The sequence below is a fragment of the Fusarium mangiferae genome (genome assembly GCF_900044065.1).
Source record: "Fusarium mangiferae strain MRC7560 genome assembly, contig: FMAN_scaffold012, whole genome shotgun sequence".
NCBI lineage: Eukaryota > Fungi > Ascomycota > Sordariomycetes > Hypocreales > Nectriaceae > Fusarium > Fusarium mangiferae.
This window is the reverse complement of record NW_024573932.1, coordinates 379,422-401,864: the sequence shown is the minus strand read 5'-3', so window position 1 is coordinate 401,864 and position 22,443 is coordinate 379,422. Positions and strand designations below refer to the sequence as shown.

Below are 22,443 nucleotides of genomic sequence, written 5' to 3'. Positions count from 1 at the left end.
CTCACTGGCACCCCCTCTGACCACAACATGAGCGAATTCTACCGTATACACTCCGGCTTGGAAAATCACCCGATCGTAGGCCGTAACTGAGCATCATAGAACTGTTGGTTTTGGGGCTGATACAAAGCCTCACTCGGCAAACTTAATATCCTAATCGCCAATCAAAAGCTCAACCGCGTCAGCTACAGTCCGAAAACGTTCAGCCTCGTCTTGGGGCTACGTAGAGTTTGTGAGAGTCAACTGACACGATACCAAATGCGGACTATGCGGGACAAACAACGAGTGATAGTCTTGCAGATCCATACCAACTCGCCAATTCACTTTTGAATTTCTTGGTTTTTCGTTCATGCAAGGCACTGATATCGTTATTTGTTTTCATTCAAATCTTGGTTTTCTTGGTCCTACAAGCCCGTTTGGTTTCAGTTGAAGCCACAATGATCACAAATTCTCCTCATCATCATGATAACAGAAAGCCTGGAATGCGGACCGGTCCGTATAACTGCAGCTACAGTGGTTGAACGGGTGATGATGTATCCCTCTGGCCCAAGCTCCTCAGCCATGGGCTTACGTTAGAGGGAGCTGGAACTATTTGAATCGTCATTCCAGAGATTGTGAGGGAAAAGTTATTATCGGAAGATTAAGGATTGCCATGCTGCGGTGCTAAGAATAGGATTGTGTTTGCGTGACTGCCAAGGTCCAAGAGATTCTGGATCATTGTTGCCAGTTTCACGGCTGGCTGAGCTTCATGACTGAGACAGATATCGATCCTCAGATGGTAGTCTGCGATCGGACGGGATGTCTCAGATGCGCTCGGCGGACGGGACATCTACCCGGACTTAGTTGACCCATAAGATCGGAAATGTGATCTCAGAATATCCCTTCTTCCGTATCACTCAACACCATCACCAATCTCTTCCAGCTTTTCAAAATCTCGCAACCTAGTCTTGGCCGAACCTAATTCGTTTCCCAGCCAGCCTAACAAAAGGACCATGAACTCTCACCATCGTAGAAACCTGATTGTCGGAATGTGATACTTAGAGTTTACTTGTCAAAGACTGGGCCACCGCCACAAACACGAGGACAACGGCGAGAACACCACGGAACATATGCAAGCCTCCCACGATGAATGCCATTCACCTTGACCTTGACTCGTGCGAGAAGTGTAACTCGGTTGCGCAGACTAGGCACGGCCCCAGAATTTAGGCTATTTGCGCTTGTGTGGAGAATAAAACGTCATGATGTTGATACTGGAATGCCGGTCCATCACTCGATCAACCTGGTCTTTGGGGTTGCATGGGAGTGTCACCGCTTAATTGCTTTGCCGTTGAATTCAATTCAGTCGCTGAAATTTTCAACGGTTCAGAACCACAGGACACCTGTTGTTTCTAGCTGATGATGGCTTCAGAAGATAGTCATAAAGACTCGCGCTGTATTACACCGAGGTCGACCAAGGATGACACTCCTGCTCGGACCGATGCAGGTTTTAGGTTACATAGTAAAGAGGGGAAAGACAATGACATCAAGAACAAGATAGTTTATAAACCCGTCGTCAATTGCAATCTCCGCTTCTTTCCCGCATAATCTTATCATGATGCGCCTGGAAAAATGAAGGTTTCAAGTATCATCGCGTGCCTTTGCGCATCCTCAGTGGCTTCAAAGCCGCCACAGTTTCACAATTCGGCAAATCACCCCGGCGCCGATCCTTATGTGATGTGGGACTACAAAACAAATCAATATTATGCCTATTCTACAGAGGGAGCAGATCCAGGAAGTCTCTTCGCCATTTACAGCAGTCCTGATCTGTCAACTTGGCACAAATATCCCGGTGGCGTTCTGAAAGCGTGCTACGATGATGACATGAACCCCATCGAAGGTGGCCAGGCCTGTTGGGCGCGTGACTGGTACTGGGCTCCCGAGATATACTACAATGAGCAAACCGGGTGGTACTTTTTCTTCTTCGCCGGCCGGTTACGGGAGGACTTGACCAAGGATTACTTCCGATACTCGGACTTTGAAGAGCCGTCCAAGATTGGCGTGGCTGTCTCTCGTTATCCGACGGGACCGTTTAGGGAAATTGAGCCTAAGCCGATTGAATACTACCCGTTCGATCCCGACTATCACGATGTCAACCTCATTATGGACGAGAAGCAGATGCTGCCACCGCAGAGCCTTGCAGAGGGTCAGGCAGCGCCGAAGGGAACATATATCCCCACCATTGATGTCAATATCTTCTTTGACACGGATAAGCGCATTTATCTGTATCTCTCACGGAATGCGTACCGAAACTGGAATTGGGATAGAAAGCTGGGCAAGTACATCGAGGAGTCGAATATCATCGTGGTCGAGATGGAACGCGCTTGGTGGGACGATCCAAATGCATTAACCATGCCACAAATCATCGCCACGCAAAGGAACTTTCATGCTCCGAATGCTCCAAAACTTCCCTCTAACATCACCGCTTACAACGGCACTGGTGAGATCGGATCACCACCTCGCAAAGACGGCTGGAAGACTGTAATTTCCTACGGCGCTGATCCGCAAGATTGGGAGAACTTCCATGTTGACGACTATCGACGGTTCAATGGCACGAAGAAAGATCGTCGTTGGGCTGAAGGGAGCACTATCATCACGAGACCTGGCAAACATGATGCAAAACCTGTTTATCTTCTATTATACAGCGCCAATAACTACGAAGCATCAAACTACGGTGTCGGCTTCGCAACTGCAAAATCTCCATTTGGCCCATTCCGAAAATCTGCCAACAATCCTATCCTTTCGCAAGACTCTGATAGCGAGATTCCAATCTACTCAACTGGCCATGGTAGCATCGTTGCTTCACCTGGTAAGAATAGCAAGATAATCGGTGCTCAGGAGGTTACGCATCGAACACCTATCGGTTCTGAGCTGTTTTATGTGCACCATGCCCGCAACAGCACGGACCGTGATCGTTCCATTTACACAACTCGATTGCATCTCAATCCAAGTGCTGTTGACTTTGGAAGTAAGGATGCTTTACGCATGAGTCTTACACCACTTGATCAGCCTTTGCCAAAGAACACGTATCCCATCAAGATGTTCGCAAAATGCTCTATTTTGCACTTTTTGAACAACAAGAGAGGGCATGAATATCACGTTCGTGTTGAAACCAAGCGATGTGCACCTTTTGATATTCGTGAACGAACGAATAGGGTTGTTGCACTGCCTGGAGATAAAGCTCCAACGTCTGTGACAGCTGATGGGCATGATGGTTCGTTTTTCCTGTCTTTTGATAACAAGGTTGTGAAAGAATTGGCTTACCAGCGCCTAAATGTTGATGGATCTTGGACAACAATCACAAAGAGCACAATTACCTGCAGATAGTCTTCATTCAATTCTAACGAGTTGACTATTGCTAGGAATACTAAAGTTTTCAAGTTTCATAGACCTTTCTCGGAAATGCGTGCAAATACAGGCGAGGGATCTATAAAAACCTCCATCTTATACGACTTTAAGCTTCCATCATCGTCCCTCTTCATCAACATCGTAGCGAGTGCTGGAACTTTGATTTCTTGCGTTTTGGGATCATCTCCCTTAACAAGATACCGAACATCACAACGATGATAGATGCAGGGGCTCACATAATCTAGGCTTGTGAGAGAGTTGTTGGAGAACTAGTGATGTGTAATAACTTACCAACATGGACAATATCATGTTCTAATCCATCGAACTTGGCCCATATAGCTTTGAACATCTGGATACCATCAGTATGTCAAAGGAAACAGATTCTGGTTTGTGTAGTCTACTTGTCTAGCATCCATAACGGAGCGCGCCGGACTATTCGCGTATTGGATTGTGGCATCTGCTGTATAGAACTTATCAAGCCATACGTCTACATCCATTTTGGCACTATAAGTATTGTTCTGTTAAGAGAAATGTGTCAATATCAACAGCGTTCAGGGTGCAAAAGATACAAAAGATACACCTACTTCAAGCAGCCAAGCCACGGCATCTTCTTGCGAGAGCTGAAGATCTGAAGGCATTTCTAAATTTATGGTTTATTGATTTTCTCTTCTCTTGTGCTCGTAGCTGTTATAATGTGAAAGAACTTAGAAGCATTCTCGTGTATCGTGAAATCTATACCCCCTCACTAGTCAATTTAGCTTTTTCCTTAAGCTTGACCGCTACACTGACTAAGCCCGCAACTTCCGGGCCATGTAGTTAGGTGCCCAGATAGTTTAGATAGCGGCCAGACTATGTGGAACTTCATAAATAGTGAATCACCAAATTTTGGGCTCCAGTAGGGAACAGAGGTGAGACTCAGCCTTGACTATGAACATGTATCTTCCAAATATAAGGTTACGAGTCTTCAATGGCGATTTGTGAAAGCTTGTATTCAAGACCTTGATAAACTATCTCGTGTTTACATGTTACCAATCGTCGAGCTCCCTGACACCTTGGATCCAAGTCATACCCTGATCATGTCGAACTCAATGCCGCCCTATCTCTGCAATACATCCCGTGTTGGGGATCTAAGAAACCCGGTATGCTGGAAATAGGTTAAACATAGACAACCTTGGTAACGGTGGGAGTAGGCGCCGCAACGGTAACAACAGAGGCACTAGCACAAGAGCAAGCCGTAAGATAGCGAGGCTCTCCAGAGCAAGCACTGGCATAGGTAGGAATAGACTTGGTTACATAAACAGTGCTTGATGTTATTAGTCAAAGGCCCGATGAGGATTAAGTGCCTGTAACTTACCTTGCATCAGGAGTAGTAGTAACCTGGAGATAGGCTTCACACTCGGCCTTGTATGAAGCAACGACAGCAGGGCCACGGAAGCCAGGGACAACGGCTCGGGCACAGTTATCACCGCAGCCAGAGCGCTCCTGGAGTTCCTTAGGAACGTTGACGGCCAGGACAGGGGCAATGAGAGCGGCGATGAGAGTGAACTTCATGGTGAAGGTATTGTGGTATTTTGGCAGAGAAAGTTAGGAAGCTTGATTCAGTATTTTGTAGCAGAGTTGAGTGAAGAATGTACTGAGAATGATGAGGAAATGTGATATTAAGGTGCCGTTTATATAACAACCTCTTCAGCACACCAGCATCCCAACTCCGCTCCAAACATGCCCTCCCCCTGAAAGCCCTACCACACCGATAAGCAAGCAAAACGGTTTTAATAAAAAGAAAGCCTAGCACCACGAGTTTATCGCCATCATTGATCAATTTCCCGCGTTATCTACAACTAGCGCACCGTTGGCAGCTCCTAGTCAGATACCCTAAACGCCACAGACCCAACCGTCAAAGGGGCATGAGCCGTTAACGAGGTGATCTAGATCGCACTAAGCACAAGCTGAGATCCATGAAAGGGAAGGTCAAACGGCCTTTTCCAATGTTTGTCGGGCCTCGTGATAGTTTCGGGAATAGAAGTGGAAAATAAGGGGGAGACTATTTAAAGTCTTGGTCCACGAGTTCCAGATTGGGATTTCAGCTGGATTAAGGGTCTTTTGAGGGGAGCTGATATACTGAATGGGTAAGGCTGTCACGGACGGAAGAGAGAACAGGATAGGGCCGAGTCACAGTCAGGGGGTCTTGACGAGTTGATGTTACTAGGGCGGGGAGTCGCGGGCAATGGATGGCATAGGGTCTGCAACCAACAAGTGGATTGGCGGTACGGAGTCGTTGAGGAACAGGACAACAATTCATAGAGCAAAATGTTAATTAACGGGGTCAATACTCATGAAGCATAGATAACCCAATATCTGGAGAATACAAATAATGACGCTTCACTTCAGCGAAGCATCCTAGACTCAAATCTGTTACACGAGAGCAAGCTTGAACTATTAGCAAGCCATAACTCTGATCATCAATACAATCTGTCGATTCAGACCACTAGGTCTGCCCAAGGAAAAGGAATGATACCTATCCTCCTTTCACCCGTCCATACCATCGCGAATGCGCAAGAAGTTGGCATAGCGCTCCAAAGTCCAGCGACGCGACGCCTTGCCCCAAATAGCCATGGGCAACGACGACATGATGATGACGAAGCTAAGAATACCAAGCTCGATGAAGGTGTTCTGTAGACCGGTGTCAATCCAGTAGCTGCACACGAATGTGAAGATAGTGGCGAGAGTGTTGTTGATGACAGCGACACCAACCATACCCTCGAGAACCATGTCGGGGTAGCTGTCAGCTAGGTACGTGATGCTCAGATCACCAGCGCAACCGTATCCGAAGCCGATAAAGCCCAGCGCGACGTAGGGAACAGGCCAGTCCCAACCATGCGCTGAGCCGATACCGAACAGCCACATACCCAATGGGAAGATGATCACGCAGAGGGCCATGAGGTAGAGACGGAACTCGGCCTCCATGATGCCGTTGTTGCGCTTAGCCTTCCAGAGGATGAACTTGTCGCTGCAGTATCCGCCGTAGAAACAGCCGATGACACTTCCAATCAGACAAGGAATGTTCATGTTGGCGACAGCAGAGTCGCTGTAGTTGTACGGCTCGTTCACCCAGTAATCCTCCTCGACGGTGAGGTAGAAGGACAATGCAATGTTCTGCATTCCCCACTGAAGACCAGCGAACCAAACTGCGGGGAAGGAAAAGATGCGCATCGTGTGCCACAGGCGGTGGACATACTGCGTTAATCCCAAACCGCGCAGGTTGGACGCTGGAGTGATGAGAGCAATGCGCTGCCAGTAAGACTTCTTGCGCGCGAACGCAGCCTCGAGTCTGTTGCGCTCGACCTCCTCTCGTCGCACTGCAGATGCGGTTTGAGAGATCGCAGCTTCTTCGTCAACTGGAGGCGACATGTTCTTCTCCTCGGCATCCTTGGTGACGACATGGTCGCCAGTAGCCGCGGGAATACCCTCAACATTACCGCGGTTGGCGTCGCGCTCCTCAGTCTGGTGGAGATTGAGGTAGCGATTGCGCTCAAAGGCTGTCTCCTCAAGACCGAAGTAAAAGAGGACGAGGGTAAAGCCAGAGGCAATTGCGCCCATATGGCCAATCCAGCGCCAGCCGACATTCTCTGCCAAATGGCCTCCGATCAAAGGGCCAACATAGGTTCCGACCGTAGTGGCAAGGGTATACATACCCAGCGAAGTACCATTCTGGTGCTCGAACCAAATGTCTAGCAGAGACAACTGAACAACAGCCTCGGCGACAGATTCGGAAGCTCCGACAAAGAGCTGAGACCAAATCGTGTCGCCAGTGGTCTTCAAATGGCCGAACCAAATGTTGCCAATAAGACCCCATACCGTCCCTACCAAGTATAGAATTCGTCGTCCGTAAAGATGCGTCGCAGGCGAGCTGAGAAGCGTCCAGTATCCGATCGCGACAAAGAGCACACCAGCGCCCGTATTGAAAACGTCGTAACTAATCCCGTATTGCTCATTGACACCTGTGCTCGCGGCACCAGCAACATTGGATGTGGCGGCGGTCAAAGCGACAATGTAGCACACGAGAAACGAATGCCAGGTCTTGCGCGCAAGACTCCAGTTCAATGGATCATTGGGAGACTTTGTCGGAGGGGGGACGAGGATGACATCGCCGTGCTTTTCGATGCTGGCATCGGCGGAAGCGACGCTGGCGTGCTCGTCGGCGAAGAGACGTCGTGTGCCCGGAAGGACTTCATCGAGATCGCGAGCAGACGGAACGGCCATCCGCGTCGATTTGCAGTAGTACTTGGTAGTGGGGTCTTGTTAAGTTGTCTTGGGGCAAACGGCTCCTCGGAGCCGCATTCACACGCGTTAAGGAGGATAGGTATGGGTATGCAGGATATCGATCGAGAGTCAGCAAGACATTGTCTGTATGCGATAGTGATTTCCTAGCAGGTCAGAAACAGAGCAGCGATCGCAGACAGAAGAGGAGGGGAGGAAATTTTTTATATTATGCCCCAGGATCCATATCTTTCGGACCAGTCCCCCACCAGAAGGTTCATTCCCATGTCGGGCCGCAATGGGGAGACCGGAGCGATTCCACAAAGGGCAGTGCGTCTGACAATTTGTGGTACGTTGGCTGGGTGGAATTGAAAGGGTTTAAGCTGTTGATGTCATGGTGTGGAAGACGGCACACCACTTCCGTGATGGAGAGATAAGGTCGCGTGCATGTTTTGCGCTGGCATTGGACGGATGATCCCTGGGGTAAGTTGCCATCGTTTGTGTCGACGGTCTTCCCCGATGAGGTTCGGCGGTCACAGTCGGTTTGAAGAGCAGTATTCTGAGTATAATTGAAGCGATGCGACATACGCGATAACACTTTTAGACAAGTTGAAGCTGACGTTGCTGTACCTGTCTGTTCGGGAAAAATGTCCACTCCAGCAGCCAGTGACAAACAGGCTTGGCCGATTGATTAGTCACCAGCCGACTTCCGTCTGAAGCTACGGAGTAGTAGTACTGTACAGCCCTCGACGGTCACGATCAAATGGGAGTTACCATTAGCTCAACTCCATTGAACCTGACTTGGACGTATCGAGGTCGCCAGCTCGGTTCAGTACCGCGATCGTGATGCAAACACATGCTTCCCCCTTTCTCGGCCATGGAAGAAAAAAACCGCATGGCCCATGCCTCCTAGAAGCCAGGTCAAGGGCCAGGATTACTGGAGCCTAACAGCTCACCAAGTCAGCAACATGATTCAAGGTTTCTGTCAAAATTTTTCATTCATGAAACCGAGTACGTTACGGAAAAGTCGTGTCAAGCATTTCTACATCGCTCTCATAAATAGTTGCTATACATCATTGCCGTGGTATCAAATATGTCCTGTTTTCCCATGATCCCATCTCAGCGCCAGACCTAAACCATCAAAAAGTCCACGTTCAAATCCTTGAGCTTCTGCAACCAATTCATACATCCATCATCGCCATTCTCATGCTTCCACAAAATCTGCAACGTATCAATCGCAGAGTATAGGAATCCCCACGGGTTGATTTGCGCCACCGCCTTCAATCGATCCATAACCCATGCCCGGCTCTCCGGAGTCGTTGCCGTTGTTCCATAAATAAAGGTGGGCCAGCCCGTGGCTTTGAAGTTTGGGTCTTCGTCGGGCTGTGGTAGGAGCGTCTCGTAAAGATCCTGGATGAGTGTTTTGGGAACTTGGTCTGGCATCCTGGCTCGTAGTGCGGGAGCTGCCTGGATGATGTAGAGACAGGTTGCCAATCTGTGCGCGGAGCCAGTTCGGGCACTACTCCACAGGGCAGCTTTGCTTGCATCTGGCATTCTCTCCTTTGCCCATTTGAGGACGTCGAGACGTTGTACGCGGTCCAGTAGGTTGGTGAATTCGATAAGCGCTTCATTGCTGGAGACGTTCCCTTGAGCTTCGGCATGCAAAAGTTGTGCCGTCTCACGGAGGATGTCGAGAACTTCAGGCGGGCAACAGAAGAAAGAGTTATTGGTTCGCGATAATGTTTCTTTGACTTGACTTGGTGCAAATGATGCTGCCTGGGTGCCTGGTTGTGATGGGTTGAAAGACAAGCTCAAGGTGCAATAGCTACATGAGTCAGTTAGCATCGAGTCAGTCTTGAATTAGAAGTATCTCCACTTACACATAACAGTCCGCAACAATATAGTCTCTCAAAGTTGTGTCAGAGCCAGTATATGGTTCTATCATATTCAAAAGCTTCTTCGCGCCTTCGAGATGAGGCCGCCAACTTTGCCAACCAGACTCGATGAGCTCTGAGTTGATGAGAAACAAAACAGTAGCAAGAATCACATCGGCTCCAATGGTGTCAATATTCCGCAAGGCATCAGGCATCATTTGCAGTCCTTTTTGTTTGGCAACGAGAGCATCCATAAGCAATTTCTTTGGTGCCTCTTCTCTTTCATATGAGTTAGGGCCCAGCCATGATCTCGACAAATTGCACATGTGAGATGCAGATACTGCAATGATAATTTGTTGCAAAAACGAATGCTCGTTTGTGAGTTGCAGAAGATTTAGATATGGATTTCTGTTACCGTTGGTTTGATCATCACCAACGAGATCCAGACTAACTCGAGTTGAATCTGAGTTGAGGGTTAGCATCATGAAAGACCAAAGTCTTGAGAAGTCATACAATAATTCAAGTACCATCTCTGGGAATGCGTCATGTCCTGAAATAATGGATCGACCAATGTCCACGGAGAGTTTGATGATGTTGGTGAAGGAGGCGAAGGAGGGGACCATGGCTTAGTTTTGTTCGGAACAAAGAGTTGATTTTCCTGGAGCGACACTAAACCCCATGCACCTGGCTCAAAGCCTTGAGTATCGAAGGATCCCATTTGCATATCAGAAGATTGAACATCGGATGGCACATCAATAGTCATGTCCGATTCACCTTGCTTGGGCAACCGGCACACGGAGGCACTCGAACTCTGTCCGGCCAATTTCCCGCGCGTGGCTACTGAGCCAGTCCATAGAAATAGGCGGCCATAGCCCAGGCATTCAACCCCCCTGGAAACGCATTTCGAGCAGTGCGGGATAGACCTATCGCAGCGAAGTCTCGCACGGCGACAGCTGTGGCAGGCTTTCTTGGCTACTTGGACGGTGGTTGATGAGATACTGTCGCTGTCGGGGGGCGAAGTTGACATCGGATAAGATAAGGATGAGATGAGAGAGATTGAGGCCTCAAGGTGTAGTCTTGCCTCGTTGCTTATTAAGATAACCAGAAGCAAAACAAGGGGCGATTAGCGAGAAAAGTAGATGAGCGAGACAAAAGCAATGGCACGTCGTGGGTAGGGTCTCGTTGTTGGTAGAAATGGATATAATTTTGTTGATCCTGGGATCCTGGCACCTGGTTTGTAAGATGTTTGGTTGATTTTGTTAATTCCGAAGCCCAAGCTGGGGAATGTCAAAAGAATCGAGGTTCATGAGTTGATGCCTTGAGATTCAGGCCGTCATCTCGGCTTAAGCGGAGCAATGCCAGGCATAGCCACGGGGAGGGTCTGGGCCAGTCTATGCCTGAATCAGCTAGAGCTGCGTGCCTCCGCATGCTATCGTCGTCAGCTGAGGGAGGCTTTGACTTAAACACCTGCCAAAAGAGATAAATTCACTTGCTTGAAGAGAGTTCGACACGAGATAAAGGGAACTATCGAAAGTCTAAAGATAAGTATCATATCTCATTGCCCGCCTATCTATCTAGAGCTATCAATTTCAAGCTATTTGAAATACACGAGATATGCAGATGCGTGAAATCACATTGCAGCTTGAAAATGAGTTATAAATCCGTTATGAGGCTCTATCACCAGACCGATCCAGTTTGCTCCGCCAGTATGTGATCCTCAATCATGAGTTATGATTATGAGATAGAAACTGTGTTTGTGAGACATGAATAGTTCTATCTTTGGGCTAGGGGATCCCTCAAGCCCCGTCCATACTGGCCATGCAAAGACCAACAGCAATCGACGCGCCAGTTGATTGGCTCAAGTGATGCACCACACGTTGCTCAGAACCTCAACCAACCGTCAACCCAACATCGTTCACTCCCTCACCGCCAACCTTTACACTGATTTCAAAAATGACGAACTTACAAAAAAAATACCAATGTGAGGATGCTCGCATGTCTCCTGGACGGGGACGACATTGTGGAGAGCGATTATCGTTTTCTCGTCGATGGAAGCCTCGCAAAATACGTGAAAACGGCACCGGGTACATTTCTCTGCGATCATCACGACCGTGCTTTCGAGCCTATTATCCTTGGGAATCTCTTCCCCCAATTCCCTTCCGGAGACTGGAATAATGACCATGTTGCTCGAGACCCCGCTACAGGGGAACCTTCATTTGTCAAGACCGAGATCGTGCAATTTCCTGGAGTACAGAACTGTTGGCATCCACGGAGGTTTGACGAGCTCGGTTTTACTCGAAAAGAGCGATTGAGACAGAGAGTTCACGTTTCGACGCACCCCGATGTCAACGCTGGTAAACCTGTGCTGGTAAAATTTGCTGTATGGCCCTGGGAGGTTCATTACGTCGAGGCCGAAACTACAGCTTATGGATGGCTTCAGAACATCGAGGTCGTGCCAAAATTTCTTGGTCACGTTACAGAAGGCAAAGATGGACGTGTTATCGGATTTGTCACAGAGTTCGTTGAAGGCGCAAGACCGGCAGAGCCAAGGGACATTGAGGGATGTGAAAAGGCCCTGAAGAAGCTACATGAACTCGGTATCAAGATGGGTGATACTAACAAGTTCAATTTCCTGGTCCGCGATGGTCACAGCGTGATGATAGCTGATCTAGAGGCAGCTGAGCGAGGATGCTCGCAAGATGAGCTCGAGGAGGAGATGAAGGGTCTCAAAGCATGGCTCGAGGACACTTCTTTCCTGGGTGGACAGTATATTATCAAGGAATAAAAGGTCTCGCTTTTCTATGACTGTTTCTATCTATGCGTGCCTAACACTTCTTGCCAACATCGCAATTCGACTCACTACCGTCCTCTGAACCATCCATATATCTACCAAAAGCATAAAGCTCAACATCAGCGATATCCTTGCGAAACTCTTTCGCCACCGTACGTCGGAAATAAACTCGCTTGGCCCATTTATAGCCCTCCGCTCCAGCAAAGAAAACGCCAACTGCAATGAATATAACCGCCCATTCCCAAGTGATGGGATTATGCATAAATACAACATGGTTGATGACAGGGATGTAGAGTGTTGGTGGAATGAGAACAGTGCTCAAAGTGACAGACCAAAAGAGGAAGGGATTCTGCCAGAGACGCTTAGTCCAGGCCTTGAAACTCCCGCCCTTTTCGAAGATCTCAGCAAAGAATGAGCGGCGGAAGTCAACGAGCTGCCAAGCAAACAGTAGAAAGTCCCATGTCATTGTGGTGAAAGCTGTTGATCTGGCTGTAAAGACTGTGTCGCAGGAGGCAGAGTACGTGCTGTTGCAGTCATGTCCTAAGCCTTGGTCGTTGAAACCGTAGAGAACGATGACTGAAGAACCAAGGATGCTGATGAGCATGAGGATGCCATAGACCACGAGGTCAACTAGGAACTCTGGGGTGAAGACACCATACTTAAGCTATTAAATACGTTAGTTACAAGCACGTGAAAATAGGGTCAAGTCTTGACTTACACTGTGAGGTGGTCGACGAAGGATATCAGGACTCGCCTGCTCAAACCCAAGGCCAGTCTCGGTAAATGCTCCAGCAACAAGCAACATCCAAATAATTTCAACGGGGGTCAAGACAAAGATAGATACACCGCTATCGTCTTTGAAGGACAAACCTACCAGAAGACAGGTGACGAAAGCGACGTTGGCAGCAAGGACATGAAGGATAAACTTCTGAATGTTGTCAAAAATCCGGCGGCCCTCTTCAATAGCATTAAGGATAGAGGCAAAGTTGTCGTCGGTCAAGATTATATCAGAAGACTCTTTTGCGACATCTGAGCCGTTGAGGCCCATCGCAATACCGACGTCAGCGTGCTTCAAGCTAGGACTGTCATTGACTCCATCACCAGTCATGGCAACGTAGCGTCCACGACGATGCAAAGCCTCAATCATGCGAACCTTTGTCGTGGGAGAGCAACGCGCTACAACAAGCGGTAACTCTGGCATGGCGTCGAGGTCCGCATCCGAAAGGTGATCAAAGTCATGAGCTGCCATAACCATCGTGTCGGCAACATCCCTCCTGACCATTCGCATTCGTTCTGGGGACGGGATGATAGCGACTTCAGCGGCGATGGCTCGTGCGGTTTCGGGATGATCACCGGTCAGCATGTGCACGCTGATACCAGCTTTTTGGCACATCTGAACACTACCGCGTGTCTCGGGGCGTGGAGGATCATAGATACCGATGAGGCCGCGGAATACCAGGTCCTTCTCAAACTCAGATCTGTCAATGGCTAATGAGAGATCTTCAGGGAGACCAGTGATGGGAGATCGACTAGCGAGGGCAAGGACTCGAAGACCAAGACGTGCAAAGGCCTCCATGTTGGCCAGGATGGTTTCCTTAGCTGGTTCATCGAGAGGCTCAATTCTGCTCGATTGCTCCATGGATACGCAGCTGCTGAGTACCCGCTCGACAGCGCCCTTGGTGAAGATATGCGTTTCTTCTGAAAGAGTGTCTCTGAACACCACCGACATCTTCTTGACCTCCGAGTCGAAAGGGAACTCGGCGAGTTGCTTCCATCGTGGACTTTGACCGGAAGATAAAGAAATCCGGTTCCAGTTGAAACGGGTAACAAAGACTTGAATTGCAATCTCCGTAGGATCGCCCTGTACAAGCCACTCTTCCGGGCCATCGTCCTTGTGTCCTTTCTCCACGACTGCGAGATTGGCGAGGGAAGCGATGTCGAGGTAATGCTTCAGCGCTTCGTTGGCAGTAGGTTCATCGTGGGGATTGATGCTATGCAACTTTTCTTTTTCGCCTTGTGCCGATAGTTCTGTAGGCTGTACAGGAGTAAAGTCGATGCTGCCAACTTGAGGGTTGTATGGTTCGTTCGTAGATTCCACAGAGTAAGTACCGTGTCCTGGAAGCCAAGCCATTCTGACTACCATCTTGCCCTGAGTTAGAGTACCTGTCTTGTCAGAGCAGATATCTATCCATTTGTTAGTCCCTATGGTTACAGACGTCATGTAAACACACAATACTTACTGGTGACTCCCCCAAGTGCTTCCAAACTCTGCATGTTCCTCACAACAACCTTGCGGCTCACCATCTGCTTCGTTCCCGCTGCCATAGTGATGGTCAAGACCAAGATCAAAGAGACAGGCAGTGTTCCCACAGCTGTAGCAACAGCGTAGATGATGACATCTTTGCGTGGGTCGAATTTGTTGGCTGCGAGGACAATGATGGCGCAGACAATCGCAAAGCCGAAGACGTAGAGGAATAGTTGTGATAACTTCCTCTGCAGGGGAGTTCCAACGTTAACGCCCAGAAACTCGCCAATTACATCGTAGGTGGTTAGCAGCCACTTAGCGACGTGTGACAGAAACGATGCTTGGCCGTTCTCATCACGTTTGACTTCCCGTCTCTTCCGTCCAGTGTCTTTCAGAGCAGCTGCAATAGCGCCTATCTCAGTATAAGCCCCAGTAGCAAATACAACACCTCTGCCACGACCCTTCGTAACAATAGTAGAGCTGTAGCAGACGTTGAGACGATCGCCGGGTCCTGTGTCGTCATCGAACTGCATCGTAGGATTCTTTCGTACAGGCAGAGACTCTCCAGTGAGCAGTGCCTCGTTTGACTCGAAGTTGGAAACCTCAAAGAGACGAATATCAGCTGGTACAGAGTCGCCCATCTTGAGATCAATGATGTCCCCTGGTACGATTTCGCTTGTTTGGATCGTGATTGTCTTCCCATCACGGAAGACATTGGCTGTAGGGAGGCTGAGAGACTTCAGGGAGTGGACGGTTCGAGCGGCTTGTAGGTCTTGGAAGAACCCGATGACAATGTTGAGGAGGATAATTAGAGCGAGAGCGCCGCCTTCGATCCAGGCTTGTATACCGAAACTTGCGGCGAGGGCTAGAATCAGAACCTAAATGTGTTAGTCTTTGAGAGTCGGTAATAGCGGAAGATTGGTATTACCAAGGTCATGCAATTGCAGATCTGTTCAATGAAGATCTTGATGGGTTTCACGCCCTCTTCCTCGCCAAGATCATTGGGTCCATACTCGACAAGTCGTTGCGATGCTGTAGAAGCACTCAATCCAGTAGCAGGGTTCGTGTTGAGCTCTTGGATGACTACATCAGCTGGCAAAGCATGTGCTGGGCGCGAAAGTGGCTTGTTGGATTGACCAGAAACATGATGCTCCATATCTGGAGGAGTTGACTTGGGAGACATTGTTGTCGCTACCAAAGGAGAGTGATAACTTGAGAAGAGAAGCGTAGAGAGGAATTCCTTCTCGAGTCCTTGGCCAAGCAGCCCGGTCTTATATGCTTGGAGGCTCGCATGGCAACTTTCATCAAATGCACCTTGTGGGGAAGCCAAGAAACGGTGCAGCCCTCACGACTAGACCGACCGAAGCAACTTTTGCCGTTGTCATTCTGGCTGCTTCGTCAACCGTCCAGTCGTAGCAGATTACATGACAGGAAATGGGGCTCTGTCTTGGCCTCCACGGGCCCCGAAGGTTCCATCACCCCGATCAAACTGTAGATCTACCGATTTTAAGTCTTAATATTCCGGTTCCAAGGCTTAAATGCCCGATTTGATGTCGTGTTAGGAGTCATAGTGGCAGAAAACGATTCGAGATTGGCTGGCGGGAATATTTACGCTTATAACGAGTCTAAACTGTAATAGTGAGCCAAGACTCCAATGCATTAGCGCCTTCGCCGTCAACGTCATTGGTCAGCCACTGTTCCCTCGGCCAGAGATCCATCGAGATGCGCTGTGAATTGCCTAAAGCGGTAAATGACAGCGGCGATGGAGATTCGCCAAGAGCTGTGTTCGTTTATGCTTATTCATATTATCTCGAATTCGTGGCTATTTCTGCCTCTTGGGTCAAAAAGTCGGATGAAACGTGGGTAATGCCCATTTCTTATTAATTCCTGTGACTCTTTGTCTCTTGAAGTCACATAAATGAGTATGGGTATTGGCTACGAGACCCCATTGTCCATCCCAGTTGTTATCCATCAACATTCCGGCAAGATCACGACCGAATGGCAGAATTGTTTCAAGTGTCTCTGTTAATCATGACTTCTACAAATTTTTGTGTGATATCATATGTCATACCTTCTAGATCTTTGCCGAAATAGTCAATGACATATTGACTACTAATTAAGCTTCACCATGATGGTCGTGACAAACGGTAAGACACCAGATTGTTCCATATTCTACATTTGCAAATTATTTTGTAGTCAGTCAATCACAGTGAGCTCATGCCGGAAGGCCGTTTACTACTCCTGTAATAAATTCTGCTTTATATGCGTGATGCAGTGACGAAGATTACTTATCTGTAGTATTGCGTCAATTGACATAAGCCCAGCCGATGTTGCTTAATAATGTACCCAATGTCAGATTCACGCCCTTTGGACTTCTCTGTATTTAATTCTGTCATTTCTCTTTGTCCTTGTACACTACCGAACGACAAGCAGCCTCTAACAGACATCAATTAATATTCTTCAATCTCGCTCCACGTAATATAACGCCATCATGGTCAAGCTCCCATCACCATTCGCCGAGATTCCTCGGGTACAGTTACTTTTCGACCGGCCCTCAGACATCGAGCGATTATCTTGCCTCAGCTCATCTATAGATGGGGGTGCAAACTTATGGATAGCCCGCGAGGATCGTAATTCGGGCCTTGCTTTTGCCGGAAATAAAGTACGCAAGCTCGAATATGTCTTAGCGGATGCCCTCGCGCAGGGTGCCGATACCCTTGTGACTACGGGTGGATTACAGTCAAACCACATGTGTCAAACTTCTGCTGCAGCAGCTCGTCTTGGTCTCAAGGTGGGTTAGTTACTAAACGTCGCAGAAGCTCATTGACTGATTAGAAAGGTTGCTCTTTATCCAGCCAATCGTGTTGCATCTGAGGACGCTGAGTACAAGTATCTCGGCAACATCCAAGCAAACTCAATTCTAGGCGCTGAGACCTTCACCCCAGACACCAGCGAAGAGACTGTGACCCAAATTCTCAAAGATCGCGGGCAAAAGCCTTATTCAATCCCAGCTGGCGCGAGCACGCATCCTCTGGGAGGCTTGGGCTATGCTCGCTGGGCATTTGAACTGCTTGAACAAGAGGTAAAGCTCGGCGTTACGTTTGACGTCATAGCTCTTGTTGCGGGTTCTTGTTCCACGCTCGGAGGTATACTCGCAGGCCTCAAGTTGGCGCAAAAGCATGGTATTACAGGGTCCAAGAAACATCTCATTGGATTTTCGGTATTGCATCCGAAGGAGGAGGATGTCGTTGAAAAGGTATTGAGCATAGCAAAGAACGCAGCGTCAAAGATTGGCGTGTCCCCGGATGAGATCACGGAAGACGATTTTGAAATTGATGCTTCTTATATCGGGGAAGGATACGGACAGGTCAATGAAAGCACCGCTGATGGGATGAAGGAGCTAGCAAGGGCGGAGGGTATTCTGACTGATCCTGTCTATACGGGTAAGGCTTTCAACGGGCTGCTTCATACAGCCAAGAGCGGCGGACTGAAAGACAAGAATGTTCTCTTTATTCATACGGGGGGGCAGGCCGTTCTTGGAGCTTATCCGCATGTGAGATAGTCAGCTTGCGTAGAACCATTATCGAGACTACTAAGATAGAAAACTCTAGGTAGTCGTAATCCATAGCTGTTGAATCATTGTCTAACAGAAAGTGAAAGGTCTGATTTATCTTCAGCGGCCCATGGGATCCAAGGCCATTAAAATTCATTAACATTATTCAGCCGTCTCGCCACTACTCTAAATAGAGCCATACAGTGATATATATCTATCCTTCGAAACATAAGCCCATGTCTTTCAGTATATCCTCTGCCCTTATATCGATTCCACCCGTTCTAACATCCTCAACTCCGAAGCCCAGGAACATCTCGTCTCCAATGAATCCATGATACTTCTGCTCACGACTCTTCCAGCTCATAGATGTCACATAAAACATATCTGAAGTCTCCTTCTCAGGATACTTCTTTCGGCCATGAATCCAAACAGGCTTTCTTGACATGGCATGGATCTCAAAAGGAGCCTGCTGCTTGAATAGCATAACATATGGCTCATACACACTGTGATAGTTGAAGTAGGATTTATGCTGGTATATCACCATGATGAAGGTATTGCTGTCATCAGGTACACAAGAAGGTTCGTCTCGACGACACATGGTGACTTTAAGAGAATTGGTGGTCTGGTGGATGGACTCAAGGTCTGTTTGGAGCTTGGGGAGGTATTTGGCCAAGCATTGCTCGTCGCCTACTGCGGCTGGTGCAAGATCAGGACCAGCTGAGCCATCGGGGTTCATCTGGGCAAATACCCTCTTAGGCTTGATGTCGTAGTGCGTGTACATATTGCCGTTGGAATCCCAGAAGAGGAACCAATTCTTCTCAACCATGTTCCAAGGCAGTGGTCTTTGAAGCTCAGTGCCAACTCTGAAAACACCCAGATTCTCCATATCACCCGACCAGCCTGTCAGTGTACGAAAGTCCTGAACGAACTGGCCAAAGCAAGTGTGTATGGAGTTTGAGCCATATGTCGTGTAAGGTCTATCAGGGCCATAAAACACGCGTGCATCGTGTGGGCCCATGTTCATGTGGAAATACGCCATGTCGCCTTGACATTTGTCTCCTCCCACCGTCGCAGTGACAGGTAGAGTAGTGGGTGAGTGAAGACATCGAAGGACACCGTCTTGGAACGCAGCGTTGCAAACAAGCTCAGCAAACCAGAGTGAATTACCGCCTTCTTGTAGCCATTGAGCTACGACAATCCATGTGTTTTCCAGTGTAGGATGGGGGATAAGATTGGGGTTGAGAGCAGTGAAGTCTCTGAAGTCAATCTCGAAGAACTTCTTGTCTTTGGTAGATAATGAGAAGACTTCAATGTGCGTTTCGCTGACATCTTGAGGAATGATGCCCTCGCCAAAAGGTTTGTCTTCTGGCGTATCTGTCTTGGCAGCGGGTGACGATTGAACAGGTGATGCTTGCGTTGTGGATGGCTCTTCATCAGCCAAGAGTTCTTGCTCATCCCCAGGTGACTTCTTCAGCTGCGATGGAACCCATCCTTGAACATGGGCAGGGAAAGATGATGGGTCAAGATAGAGCTTCAGAGCAAAGACAACAAGAAGAAATACTGGTATCACGAACAGCACCAGCTTTCGAGAATCTCGGACGAGCATCTTGAAGCATCCAATGCACGTCGTAAAGAAGCGAATTTGTTGGAGGATGGAGTTTGACGCAGGCGGGGTCCATTGAAGCCCTTGAACAATAACAATGCAACTTTGGCTGTGACTGTGACTGCGCCGTACGTCATTTAACTAATCCTTATTTGAACCATACTCCGTGGACAGGGGTCAGTCGTAAGATGACCCTTTACGCCGAAGAGGAGCTGAGAGATTATTCACGCGGGAGATGCGGAGTCTGGAGATGGTGATAATCATGCAGCCACGGCAATTGGCTTTTCACTAGAAGACCAATGACATTTCAAGGACCCTACCCAGCTGAAGATAAGTTGACGGGGAAAACCCGGCAGATTGTGACATTCAATGCCGCCGCAATTCGACGTCGACACATTTTTCATATGCATGCCGAGGCTGCTGAGGTACTTTTGCGGGGTGGCATTGCACTAGTCAACGGCGCATGTTCCTGAACAGGGGACGTTCTTTTCTGATCGTGGAGGTGTGCAGATCTTAGTCGCGGGAGCGGGGATTAGCGTAATGAGAAGAGGTTGGGGTTCCTGACATGGCTTGGTAATACGAAGCCGTTGCCTTCTTCAACGGCAATCTCATGCAGGTGACCCTCCATCACTTGGCGGTGAGCCGAGGATCACAAGCAAAAAAAAAAAGAGCATGCGACATTATGCCCCAAATCGATCTGACATCGAGGGTCTGAGGGTACGGTAGATATCTTCAGATCTAAGTTCTAACGGTGGGAGAGCTGAGACTAGCATGGCAATGACACATGTGATGTTACCGAAAAGAATTAAGCTTGATTTGTTCTGCGTCAAGATCTATGCTACGCTTTGGCCTGCTTGCTAGTTGGATCCCCTAACGCCTTCTTATAGAACCACGCTGCAAACTTGACGCTGGGCGTGTCGATAAACCGTGTCACGACGTCAGCTAGCCCAAACGTCAAGGGCACGAGAATCAGCTGAGGGAGGAGAAATGAGATCTCCAATCCCAAGGGTCCAGACATTGGCAGGGCTAGCTTGTTTGCCCAATGAGGAATGTTCTTCATGATCTCCTCGTTCTGCCACCCCACTGCCACGTAGAGTCTCTCGCCAATGGTCCATAACACTGGGCCGTGGACCAGATATAGAGCGAACGAGATGCGCCCAAGCCACTGACAGAATCTCGTCTCGAAGAAGCTCTTCAGCCAGAAGATTCGAGGGATAGATGCAACCAAGAAGACAGCTGCGTAGAAGAGGTAGAACCATTTGTAGTCAAACACTGCTTGAGGCTTGAACCACGAAAGGTAGTAGAAGCCCCTGTTCTTGGCAAGTTGCTCAACATTGCGGTTCTCAGATGGGACTCCACCAAGAAACAAGCTGAAGATTAGGAGATGGTAAAAGATGAACTCCTTGGCAGGTTCCAGACGTGCCATCCAGCGGGGTAGATCGCCCTTGCTGGCAAGAAGATCCAAATCGCAGAGGAGCATACCAGCTGTGAACATGGAGTAGAATGACCCATCTGCGATGTACATGAAGTAGAAGATCAAGCCCGTCTCACACCAGAGGCGAGCATTCTTCGAACATCGAGAGAACGCCATCTGTGCTGTAAAGATGACGACAGATCCCTTGAATTCAATGGGGATAGACCATAAGTGGCGGTTGTAGGTCAACCATGGCTCGCCACCTTCTTTGAAGACAAAACTAAAGTTCTTGAACTCATAGTAGAAAGCCCAAAGCTCGTCGTACCAGCTCTTTTGCTGTGTCATGATTCGTACCCAGACGCCAAAGATGTGTAGTAGTGTGATGTAGGCAAGCATAGACATGATGAGAGGCAGGTAAAGGCGAATCCAGCGCCTGAAGAGCGAAGATGCTATGACATCGCCCAATTGTGCATGCTCTCCAGACTGAATTAGTCCCATTGGTTTGAGCGACAGAACGTAGCCTGAGATGATGAAGAATGTCGATACTGCGTAATGGCCGCCTGTGAAGAAATGCCTTATGAAGGGGAATGATGCAAAGTAATGCTTTCCTCCATAGCCGAAAGCATTCTCGAGGATTGCGTTCTGGCCAACGATGTCGTGTGCCCAAAGTTCATGATGATGGAAGTACACGAGAAGCGCTGCGAAACCTCGGAGACCGTCTAGGTAAGCTGTTGGACGGAGGTTCTCTATAGGCCGTGTTCTGGCGCGAATTGCAGCTCTGGTGGTGTTGATGATGTGTTTTAATTTGCCGCCTGCAGCCGCTGGTTTCCAGGATGAGTAGGACTTTGCAAGCGTCCAGTCTGAGCCTGAGTCCGTCTTGACCTCATCCCAATCGTCGCTGTCGAGGAGACCGCTTGTTCGAGGCGACATTTTGAACACGAATTGAGGCTTCGTAGCAGAAATCTTGACAAATTCAAGATGTTGTCTGCTCAATTGATGAAGACGAGGGACCTGATGTACTCCGCAACTCCCGATATGCGACTCGGAGAAAAGCCCCAACTAAGCATCACAAGCCGAGGAAAGCATGTGTAAAAATATGACAGACAAAAAACAAGGCCCTTGAAGATGGGGTAATTATCACGAAGCAGGGATTGGGACTTTTGGTGTGCGGAGACCAACGGCGTGAATGGGAAAATCATCATCTCGATGGAGGCATATCGTGGCCCTCATGACGTTGCACCGCGGTGATGTTACATGAGGGGCGCCGGCGTCGCAGAATCCTTCCGTAAAAGCGCCTTTAGGACAGACAACCAGCGGAAATTCGG

The 22,443-nt window shown here is 48.6% G+C and overlaps 10 protein-coding genes across 10 annotated transcripts; 3 read left to right on the top strand and 7 right to left on the bottom strand.

The window, feature by feature from the left end:
* Positions 1-1,605: 1,605 nt before the first annotated feature.
* FMAN_07891 (uncharacterized protein) lies at positions 1,606-3,360 on the top strand (the record flags this gene model as incomplete). The annotated part of the gene is made up of 1 exon (XM_041821300.1): positions 1,606-3,360. One exon carries the CDS (start codon positions 1,606-1,608, stop codon positions 3,358-3,360), a length of 1,755 nt encoding a protein of 584 aa, XP_041687094.1.
* A 56-nt stretch (positions 3,361-3,416) lies between these two features.
* Positions 3,417-3,878, bottom strand: FMAN_07890 (uncharacterized protein; the record flags this gene model as incomplete). Its single annotated transcript, XM_041821299.1, has 3 exons — positions 3,417-3,622; positions 3,673-3,730; positions 3,783-3,878. The coding sequence occupies 3 exons, from the start codon at positions 3,876-3,878 to the stop codon at positions 3,417-3,419; spliced, it is 360 nt and encodes a 119-aa protein (XP_041687093.1).
* Positions 3,879-4,536: 658 nt separating this feature from the next.
* On the bottom strand, positions 4,537-4,932 carry FMAN_07889 (uncharacterized protein; the record flags this gene model as incomplete). Its single annotated transcript, XM_041821298.1, has 2 exons — positions 4,537-4,684; positions 4,736-4,932. The coding sequence occupies 2 exons, from the start codon at positions 4,930-4,932 to the stop codon at positions 4,537-4,539; spliced, it is 345 nt and encodes a 114-aa protein (XP_041687092.1).
* A 975-nt stretch (positions 4,933-5,907) lies between these two features.
* On the bottom strand, positions 5,908-7,641 carry FMAN_07888 (putative HOL1-Putative substrate-H+ antiporter-unknown biological function; the record flags this gene model as incomplete). The annotated part of the gene is made up of 1 exon (XM_041821297.1): positions 5,908-7,641. The coding sequence occupies one exon, from the start codon at positions 7,639-7,641 to the stop codon at positions 5,908-5,910; it is 1,734 nt and encodes a 577-aa protein (XP_041687091.1).
* Positions 7,642-8,769: 1,128 nt separating this feature from the next.
* Positions 8,770-10,539, bottom strand: FMAN_07887 (uncharacterized protein; the record flags this gene model as incomplete). Its single annotated transcript, XM_041821296.1, has 3 exons — positions 8,770-9,463; positions 9,519-9,975; positions 10,026-10,539. The coding sequence occupies 3 exons, from the start codon at positions 10,537-10,539 to the stop codon at positions 8,770-8,772; spliced, it is 1,665 nt and encodes a 554-aa protein (XP_041687090.1).
* A 960-nt stretch (positions 10,540-11,499) lies between these two features.
* Positions 11,500-12,297, top strand: FMAN_07886 (uncharacterized protein; the record flags this gene model as incomplete). Its single annotated transcript, XM_041821295.1, has 1 exon — positions 11,500-12,297. The coding sequence occupies one exon, from the start codon at positions 11,500-11,502 to the stop codon at positions 12,295-12,297; it is 798 nt and encodes a 265-aa protein (XP_041687089.1).
* Positions 12,298-12,337: 40 nt separating this feature from the next.
* FMAN_07885 (putative Na+-transporting ATPase ENA-1 (sodium P-type ATPase ENA-1)) lies at positions 12,338-15,731 on the bottom strand (the record flags this gene model as incomplete). Its single annotated transcript, XM_041821294.1, has 4 exons — positions 12,338-12,967; positions 13,022-14,487; positions 14,544-15,426; positions 15,477-15,731. The coding sequence occupies 4 exons, from the start codon at positions 15,729-15,731 to the stop codon at positions 12,338-12,340; spliced, it is 3,234 nt and encodes a 1,077-aa protein (XP_041687088.1).
* A 1,308-nt stretch (positions 15,732-17,039) lies between these two features.
* FMAN_07884 (putative ACC deaminase) lies at positions 17,040-18,110 on the top strand (the record flags this gene model as incomplete). The annotated part of the gene is made up of 2 exons (XM_041821293.1): positions 17,040-17,339; positions 17,388-18,110. 2 exons carry the CDS (start codon positions 17,040-17,042, stop codon positions 18,108-18,110), a joined length of 1,023 nt encoding a protein of 340 aa, XP_041687087.1.
* Positions 18,111-18,315: 205 nt separating this feature from the next.
* Positions 18,316-19,707, bottom strand: FMAN_07883 (uncharacterized protein; the record flags this gene model as incomplete). The annotated part of the gene is made up of 1 exon (XM_041821292.1): positions 18,316-19,707. One exon carries the CDS (start codon positions 19,705-19,707, stop codon positions 18,316-18,318), a length of 1,392 nt encoding a protein of 463 aa, XP_041687086.1.
* Positions 19,708-20,542: 835 nt separating this feature from the next.
* On the bottom strand, positions 20,543-22,048 carry FMAN_07882 (uncharacterized protein; the record flags this gene model as incomplete). The annotated part of the gene is made up of 1 exon (XM_041821291.1): positions 20,543-22,048. One exon carries the CDS (start codon positions 22,046-22,048, stop codon positions 20,543-20,545), a length of 1,506 nt encoding a protein of 501 aa, XP_041687085.1.
* Between the last annotated feature and the right edge of the window lie 395 nt (positions 22,049-22,443).